General features: G+C 41.6%; 1 protein-coding gene across 1 annotated transcript in view; it reads left to right on the top strand.

Annotated features, from left to right (window-relative positions):
- The first annotated feature begins 582 nt into the window (after positions 1-582).
- The window catches only part of cog2 (component of oligomeric golgi complex 2), a 64,131-nt gene continuing 54,636 nt past the window's right edge, over positions 583-10,077 (top strand). The window contains exons 1-4 of the mRNA XM_073056578.1: positions 583-696; positions 5,163-5,324; positions 5,403-5,468; positions 9,472-9,552. Of these exons, the coding sequence (XP_072912679.1) occupies positions 613-696; positions 5,163-5,324; positions 5,403-5,468; positions 9,472-9,552 (393 nt within the window). The 5' untranslated portion in view covers positions 583-612. The remainder of the gene's footprint in view (positions 697-5,162; positions 5,325-5,402; positions 5,469-9,471; positions 9,553-10,077) is intronic.

Here is a 10,077-nt window from a genome sequence, read left to right as displayed (position 1 = left end):
GCAGATCTGTGGATTTCAATGCCAGAGTCAGCTGTCCAGGCCAAGTCATTGGGTATATTTAGAGTGGAGGTTGATACGTTCTTGATTAGTAAGGGTGTTTAAGGTTATGGGGAGAAAGTAGGGGAATGGAGTTGAGAGGGATAATAAATCAGCCATGATGGAATGGTGCAGCACACTTAATGGACTTAATGAACAATTTAATTGCAAAGATATGGCTTTGTTTAGTTGACACTGTCCCTGTGTCGTAGCTTTACTCAGGCTGGGCAATCCCTTTGTTTTTGGAAGTGGTTGAGGCAGGTAGGTTAACATCATTTAGAAGATAGTTAGACAGGTACATGGATAAGAAAGGTTTGTGACAAATGTGGGCAATTGATGGAAATCAGTCAGTATGGAACAGTTGGGCCTTTTTTGTTGTAAGCAATAAAGAAAGTATGAGGGGGCATAGACCCTAATCCCCATTATGTCCAAATGCAACCCAGGAGGCTCTTTGCAGTGTCTTTTCAAATCGAAAAGCGAGAACTCAGGCTGCCCCTGCCAGAGGGCGCTGCTGCTGGAGGTTAAGCTCTCCCACTCAATATCTGACAGGTTGGCAGATCGACATCTCGTACCGGGATGGAGCCGCGGCGGGCGGCCGGCTCGTTCATCCTGCCCGCGGGGCCTGGCTCTCTCTGTTTCAACAAGGACGAGTTCCTGAAGGTAATGCTGCCGTGGCCCCCCGACCCTGGTCAATGGGCATGCCTGGGTTGGCGGTGGTGGTGGCGGCAGCCCGGGCCTATGCACCGACAGCACGGGTGCCGCCTCCTCCCATCAGACCGCAGCAGGCTCGGCCAACAACCAGCACCAACTCTGGCTTTAATCCCGTCAACCGCGCTTCTCCCCGGCCCAGGTCAACACTCGGTAGCATCGATGGGGTCTCACTTTAAAGAAACAACACAGAATTCTTTCAGTCCCTGCAGTGGAACCTCGGCTTAGAGTCTCATACACAGCAGAAAACAATCGGGCAGGCAGTCTACTTGGAAGGAGAAACGTGTTAATGCTTCAGGCTGAAAAGAGTGGGGAAATGAGTCCGAAGCTGCAGTAAAGGACAGGACACTGGGAATAAATGCGTAGGATGAGGTCAGGATTGACGTTGGAACAAATTCAAGTTCAAATTTATTGTCATTTGACTGTACATGTATAAGAAAATCAAATGGGAACTGTTCAGGTATACCCACAAAACAAGTATCGCACACAGCACTTAAAAGAAAGTATTACCACAGTTAATAAAATATAATTCAAATTGCATGTAGCGCAGCACACTAAGCAGTAAACAGCTCACTGTCCTAGTGACAAGACCTTGGTGGTGGCAGGGTATTCATTAGTCTCAATTTGAGGGAAGAAGCTGTTACCCAGTCTGGCAGTCCTAGTTATGTTGCTTTTGTACCTCCTTCCTGACAGTAGTGGGTCAGAGAGATTGTGGGATGGGTTGTTAGGGCTCCTCGACAATGCCTTGGGCCCTTTGTATATAACGCTCCCAGTAAGCGTCACACATTGTAGCGGTCCTGTGGTCAAATGGGTGAATAGGATTAGTTACAGGTTAATACAGCAAAGAGAGCATTTGGCATGGACCTATGAATTCAGTCCATCAAGTCCCTGTTTATTATTATTATCCACCTATGAACAGTAAACTTAAAATTCTCACTCATGTATCAATACCACCCTGAATCTACCATTCACCTACACACCAAGAAGTGTAATAGCAGGACTTACCTCAGCCTAGATTTTTGTTTCAGTCTGAAGTCTCTAAAATGGGCCTTGAACACTTACTCACTTTCCTCAAATTACTCTAGCACTTTTACTATCAACCTGCATTAAAAGTTATAAGTCTTCTGTCTTCCCTGTATATTCTATTACATTTGGCATAACATTATGAAACATCATGGTAGCGTAACACACTGCCTTTACACTTTACATTAAAGTGTTAGCTTAACACCTTACAGTGTCAGCAATCAGATTAAATTCCGGCCACTGTCTGTAAGGAGTTTGTTCTATCTGTGATTGCATGGATTTCCTTAGGTTTTATCCCACATTCCTATGGGATAGGGTTAGTAAGTTTTGAGCATGCTGTGTTGGTGATGGAAGGATGGTGACACTTGTAGGCTGCCTACAGGACATATTCGATCTGTGCTGGTCTTTTGATACAAACTACATATTTCACTATCTTTCAATGAACATAAAGCTAATCTTTATAATCATTTATTCAATTAATTTTAATGATTGCTTCATTAACACCTAGTTTTTCCTTTGTGGACTTGATTAGGAATTCACCTGTGTCACTGAGTTTTCATTGTGTCTATACAAAGATAACTATGCGCATTTTCATGAGGCCAGTTGTGATTCTTAATCAACAAGGGAAGTCATAGGGACAGCATAAAAGCAAAATGGAGCATATAATTTGCACGTTGACACTGTGGTGAGGATGGCAAATGCAATGTTAGCATTCATTTCGACAGGACTAGAATATAAATATACAGGGATGTAATGTTGAGGTGTTATAAAGCACTGGTGAAGCCTCACTGGGTGTATTGTGAACAGTTTTCAGTTCCTCATCTTAGAAAGGATGTGCTGAAACTGGATGGAGATGGAGAACCTGATGGCATGAACATTGACTTCTCTAACTTCCATTAATGCCCCTCCTCCCCTTCTTACCCCATCCCTGATATATTTAGATTTTTCCCCCCTCCTTTTTTTCCCTCTTTCTGCCCATCACTCTGCCTGTTCTCCATCTCCCTCTGGTGCTCCCCCCCCTTTCTTTCTCCCGAGGCCTCCCGTCCCATGATCCTTTCCCTTCTCCAGCTCTGTATCCCTTTTGCCAATCATCTTTCCGGCTCTCAGCTTCACCTCACCCCCTCCGGTCTTCTATCATTTTGCATTTCCCCCTCCTTCTCCTATTTTCAAATCTCTTACTGTCTTTCCTGTCAGTTAGTCCTGACGAAGGGTCTCGGCCCGAAACGTCGACAGTGCTTCTCCTTATAGATGCTGCCTGGCCTGCTGCGTTCCACCAGCATTTTGTGTGTGTAGCATGAAGATAAGCTAGCTAAGTTTTTTCAGGTATATAAAGAGTAAAAGAGAGGCGTGTGTAGATATTGGACCACTGGAAAATGAAAATGGAGAGGTATTAATGACAGACAAAGAAATGGCAGGCGAACTTAGTAAGTATTTTGCATCATTCTTCACTGTGGAAGACACTAGCAGTATGCCAGAAATTTGAGAGTTTCAGGGGGCAGAAGTGAGTGTAGCTGCTGTGTTATTACTAAGCAGAAGGTTCTTGGGAAGCTGAAAGGTCTGAAAGTAGATAAGTCACATGGACCAGATGGAGTGCACCACAGGGTTCTCTGAAAGAGGTGACTGAAGATATTGTGGAGGCATTAATAATGATCTTTCAAGCATCACTAGATTCTTTCAGAGGACTGAAAAATTGCAAATGTCACTCCACCCTTTAAGAAGGGAGGGAGGCAGAAAAAAGAAATTATAGGCCAGTTAGTTCTATTCAGTGGTTGGGAAGACGATGGAGTCTTTTAATAAGGGTGAGGTTTTGTGGTCCTCAGAGACATGTGACTTCCTCTTCCTGAAGTCTACAATCAATTCCATGATTTACTGATGTTGCGTGCAAGGTTGTTGTTGGGACACCATTCAACCAGCCAACCTATATCTCACTCCAGTACACCTCGCCATGGCCATCTGAGATTCTGCCAGTAGTGGTGTCTTTGGTGAATTTATACATGGCGTTTGCGCAGTGCCTAGCCACACAGTCGAGAGAGTAGAGCAGAGGGCTAAGCTGAAGTGCATCTGTGTTGATTGTCAGCAAGAAGGAGACTGAACTTAACCCGTCACCTTAAATACATGCCCTCCAGTTTTAGAAAATTTCAACCCTGTGAAAATATACTGTCTGTCTATACCTCTCATAATCTTAAGAACCTCCATCAGGTCTCCCGTCAACCTCCAGCACTCTGGAGAAACAGCCCAAGTTTGTCCAGCCTCGTAGCACATGCTCTCTAATCCAAGCAGCATCCTGGCAAACCTGCAACCAAAGACCATCTTTCTGAAAATGGGGTGATCAGAACTGAGTACAATACTCCAGATAATTTGATCTGTTTTGTCTAAGAAAGACTTCTGACATTTATGCTATCTTTGAGGGACCAGAATACAGACAGACAGACATATTTTATTGATCCCGAGGGAAATTGGGTTTCGTTACAGCCGCGCCAACCAAGAATAGTGTAGAAATATAACAATATAAAACCATAAATAATTAAATAATAGTAAGTTAATCATGCCAAGTGGAAATAAGTCCAGGACCAGCCTATTGGCTCAGGGTGTCTGACACTCCGAGGGAGGAGTTGTAAAGTTTGATGGCCACAGGCAGGAATGACTTCCTATGACGCTCAGTGTTACATCTCGGTGGAATGATCTCTGGCTGAATGTACTCCTGTGCCTAACCAGTACATTATGGAGTGGATGGGAGTCATTGTCCAAGATGGCATGCAATTTTGACAGCATCCTCTTTTCAGACACCACCGTCAGAGAGTCCAGTTCCACCCCCACAACATCACTGGCCTTACGAATGAGTTTGTTGATTCTGTTGGTGTCTGCTACCCTCAGCCTGCTGCCCCAGCACACAACAGCAAACATGATAGCACTGGCCACCACAGCCTCATAGAACATCCTCAGCATTGTCCGGCAGATGTTAAAGGAATGATGTAAAGATGTAAAATTTTATGAAATGTATACTTTTTATGAATAATATGGACATAATAGATGTTCCTACTCAGAACTTTTATGCAGTAAAATCTAAATAGCTGTAATTTAGTAGTCTGAGAGTCTGGCCTGGAGCCAGCCTGTCCTGGTGGATGCGTTTGGTGTGCGTGAGCATGTGATGGGAGGGTCGGAAAGGGGCTTGTGTTGTTTCTGTTGCTGCTCGCGTTGTTCTGCTGAACATTATGAATTTGCTGTGTTGGCAATACCTGCGGGCTGCCCCCAGCGCATCCTTGGTTCTATTAGTTGTTAAGGCAAATGATGCATTTCGCTCTATTTTTCATAGTAAATGTGGTAAGTGAATTAACTTAAATCTGAATCTGTTTAGTAAGCTGGAAGTATGATGTGCTTATTTTGTTTCTTTACAGGATAATTTTGATGTGGATCATTTTGTGTCTGAATGTAGAAAACATGTCCAGTTGGAGATGCTTCGGGATGATTTGGAACTTTACTACAAGCTTTTGAAAACTGCTATGGTTGAACTGATAAATAAAGATTATGCAGACTTTGTCAATCTTTCCACCAACTTGGTAAATCTCTTTGAATGAAATCTATATGGTTTTGGCTAGTTTGCATTGTCTTCACACTTTTACTGATTTCTTTTCCAGGTTGGTATGGACAAAGCCTTGAATCATCTGACAGTACCACTGGGTCAATTGAAAGAAGAGGTGATGGTATGTCACTATATTTAATCCTGTGTATTTAGTATTGATAGTATTGTGCCACTGACTAACAATGGGTTCTGAACAATAAAAAGTTGAATTTTTGACTGGAAGTATTTTAAGTCAAGCCTTTGGATTAAGATACTGATTTTGGCAATGGTTACCTATGTATTTTTTGACAAAGCACATTAAATGTGAGGAATGGAATATTTTATCACATTAGTTCAAATTATTTCAAAAGGCAGATGTAGATTTAAACCTCACAATAGTGTGGCAGTTAGTGCAATTGCTTTATAGGACCAGATCACTGTTTGGAGTTTGATTCCCATTGCTGTTTGTAAGGAGCTTGAATGTTATCCCCATGACAACATGGTCTTCCTCTGGGTGTTCCACTTTCCTCCCACATTTTAAAGATGTACAGGTTCGGGTTAGTGAGTTGTGGGCATGCTGTGTTGGCCCAGAAGTAGAGTGACACTTACAGACTGCCCCCAGCACTATCTCCAGACTGTGTTGGCCGTTCATGCAAAAAGACACATTTCACTGTATGTTTCAATGTACATGTGACAAATAACGCTAATTTTTATTGTCTCTTAAACTCTGCATCCAGCAGTATTAATTTCTGTATTCCACACACCCATTGGCTTCTCTTGGTGAGATCACCAATTTCAGCTTGCTTTGACACAATATTTTGCTCTTGTGTAGTTCTTTAGCTCTTGCTACATGCGGGTATGGACCACTTTTCTTCTACTAATGTGGTATTAACTTTGTCACTAATCAGAAAGCCTGCTTCACCAGTCTAAATCACTCATAACTTCTTTCACCTTTTCCCTTTGGTCTGACTTAATATGATCCAAAAGCAAGATACTATAGACAAAATAAATGCATAGACTATGGTGTAACATCATTAGAGGGAAAAATAACCTTAACAATTCAGGTCAATGACCTTAGCTTGATTCTGAAGACGTTCAGAAATGGGAGTTTTATCAAGCAATATTAGTGTCACACAAGTGCCAGGCAGCCACTTTTGCACTGAGTACCATTACTGTTGGCTGGTTACTCATCATAAACATTCTGGGATTTAACTATTGACCAGAAATTTTATTGAATCAGACAAATACTATCTGAAAGTTCAAGTCAGCACATGCTGTCTGAGGATGTGCTGGGGGCAGCTGCAGCTGTTGCCACGTTTCTGGCACCAAGGTAAAATGTCCTAACCCATACACCTTTGGAATGTAGGAGGGAATCTGAGCACCTGGAGGAAAATCATGCCGGAATGGGGAGAGCATACTAACTCCTTACAGACTGCAATGGGGATTGACCTCTGATTGCTAGTGCTGTAATAGTGTTACGCTAACTACTACGGAACCATGTCATGCCATAGCAGGAATGTCTCAAAGCAGAGGCCATAGATTAAGGTGAGGGGCTGGGAATTTTTTTCACCAGAAGGTGGTTGGAATGTGAAATACACAGCCCGAGAGGGTGGGTGAGGCAGAAACTCTCACAATATTTAAGAAATATGTAGACACGCACTTGTATTATTAAGGATTAAAAGGCTATGGGGCAAGTTTTGGAAAATGGGATTACTATCGATAAGTACTCAATGGTTGGTTTGAATTTGTTACACCGAAGGGCCCATTTCTGCACTGTATGATTACTTGACAAATACTGTGACTATAGAACAGGCCACTATGTCTGAATATCTACTTGACTTTCCATTTTCTTTCCACCATTTGCAAGGAGTGTAAGGGAATGTGATGGAATAATTGCTGGAATGAATAAATGCACTCCAATATCAAGCAAAACCTTGACGTTGTTCAGACCAAAGTAGATTGCTTCATTGCCACCTGTCCATGACTCTTTAGGTGGAATCTGTGTTTGGTTCTTTAATTATAATTGTTAGGTGCTATCAAGCTGCAACCATGTAATCAGGGAACATAACAGCACAGCTTATACCAAGTAGTGATCTCTTTGTGAATTATGGCAGACTGTAAATACAATGGACTAGAATAATTAAGTTAGACATCAAAAGAAAAATATATGTTAGGCGTTTCTGATTTATGTTTTTTCAAGTACTTTTTCAATTTGTCTTGTCCTGTAAGTCTGTATTTTTCTCTTTGGTACTTGCTTTCTATGACTTAATCATTTTTAAGACTCTTGCAATCTCTTGTCAAGCAAGGGACAAAATAGCTTGGAAATAGTTTAGTTCGATGGGCCTCAAAGGGGAAGACAGAAACTTAATTGGATTAAAGCTCTCCACTTTCTCAACAAATGACCTGACCAGTTCTCGTCCACCACTGACTTGTAGAACTGGTCCTCACCTCAATTTCTCTTTTGGCTTCTTCCACTTCCTCCAAACTCAAGGGGTAGCCATGCCCAAATAGTCCATGTTCCAAGCCTTCCCTAATAATGCTCACCTTGCATTGGTGCTGCATCATGTACTCATGATGAGCTGGTCAATTTAGTCAACTTTGCCTCCACTTCCAACTGCTCTTAAATTCATTTGGCTCATTTCTGTTACCTCCCTCCCCTTTCTCGATCTCAATGTCTCCATCTCTGAAGACAAACTGTCTACCAATATCTTTCATAAAAGTACTAATTCCCGTTGCTATCTTGACTAATCCCTTTCCACCGTCTCCTGTAAAAATGCCATTCCCTTTTCTCAGTTTCTTTGTCTCTGCCACATCTGTTCCCGGGATGCGGCATTCCTTTCCAGGATATCAGAGATGTCCTTCAACGAACAGGATTTCCCTTCCACCACTATTGATGGTGCCCTCACCTGCATTTCCCAGACATCCGCACTCACCCCATCTTCCCGCTGCCTTAATAGGGATAGAGTTCTTGTCCTCACCTACCATCCTCCACGTCCAATATATAATTCTCCGCATCTTCAACAGGATCCTAAATTAAATTAAGTAGGCAAATAGAGAGCAAATGTAGTGAAGTAGCGTTCATAAGTTAGTTCTAGTCTGTTCAGAAATCTGATGGTGGAGGGGAAGAAGCTGCTCTTAAAATGTTGAGCGTGTGTCTTCAGGCTCCCTGATAATAGCAATCTGAAGAGGGCATGTCCTGGGTGATGGAGGTTATTAATGATGGAATTAAATATAAATTGAGTATTTTCTAACCACAGAAATTTTTTTTTCTTTATGTAGGCACTGTAGAGGGTTCCTGAGAATGATCCCGGGAATGATAGGGTTAACATGTGATGAGCATCTGATGTCTTTGGGCATGTATTAGTTGGAGCTTAGAAGAATGGGGGCAGAGATCTCATTGAAACCTATCGAATATTGAAAGACCTAGATAGAGTGGATGTTTCTTATAGAAGGGGAGTGTCGGAACAGAGGGCACAGCCTCAGAATCCTTAGGACAGAGATGAGGAATTTCTTTAGCCAGGGGGTGGTATTCATTGTCATAGATGGCTGTGGAGGCCAAGTCATTAGATATATTTAAAGTGGAGGTTGATAGGTTCTTGATTAGTAAGGGTGTCAAAAGTTAAGGGGAGATTGGGGTTGAGGTGATAATAAATCAGCCATGATGGAATAGTGGAGCAGACTTGATGGGCCAAGTGGCCTAATTCTACTCGTGTTATTACATTATGATTTTACATGAAAGGCGCTTAAATAAATATGAAACAGTGAATATATTTGTTAGTTCTTAAGAATACCAGTGAAGGAATATGTGAAAAATATCCAGGGATTAATGCCAGTGTTCTTTGTCAGTTCCTTGATTCTGTCTGCTGTTTACCATAGGAACTTTGGCAGAAAACTGATAGCTCACTATTCTTCAGCTCTTACAGTATTGTAGGCAAATTATATTGAATATTTGAAATATAGCGTAATATGTTACCTTTAATGTAAATGTGAGGGAATGTATACCAGTGTCAGATTCTTAACTATATTGATAAATTAGGCAATGTTTTGAACAACGTGCTTCAAAGATAATGAATTTGCACCACTTGTGTCTGTCTACTCATGCTTCTAACTTGTATGTCTCTTTCTCGGACCTGTTTGTTATGCAGAGCCTGAAGCTGGCAGTTAGTGAAGGGATTCAAGCAATAGATGACCGTCTGGCAAAAGAAGATGACATCAGAAAGAAAAAGGTGAGTTGTTTAATATAGAGCCACAAGCATGTCACTGAATGGACTCGATAGGTTTCCAGGCTTCACTTGTCAAAAAGTTGGCAAAATAAAATTTTTTAATCTTATTCTGAATTAAAACATTTATACATTTTAGATTCATCTGTTTTTCAAAACTACTTTCAGTTTATTAAGCACTACAAATTATATTCATGTACACTGTAATCCATCTGCATTTCTTTGCCCATTCTATTCTATTCAAGTTCTGCAGACTCCCTGCTTCCTCAACACTATCTCCCCCTTCACCTATCTTTGATATGGTGGTTAAGTCTACTGCACCTATGTAAGATATGAAGTATCCAAGGTATGTATGGCAAGGATCACAAACAGCAAAGTGATCATAACCATTATCTGTTCAATTGAAGTTGGAAGTTGAATACATTTTGACCTGGAAATCAAAGGGAAAGCCATTAGTTTTCATTGAAATATTTCCTGTGGGATCAATTATACTGATAGAGGGCAGACAGTTTGAGCCAATAATCCAGCAGT

The sequence above is a fragment of the Hemitrygon akajei genome, chromosome 9 (genome assembly GCF_048418815.1).
Source record: "Hemitrygon akajei chromosome 9, sHemAka1.3, whole genome shotgun sequence".
NCBI classification, from domain to species: Eukaryota; Metazoa; Chordata; class Chondrichthyes; order Myliobatiformes; family Dasyatidae; genus Hemitrygon; species Hemitrygon akajei.
This window is presented reverse-complemented; position numbering and strand designations above follow the sequence as displayed.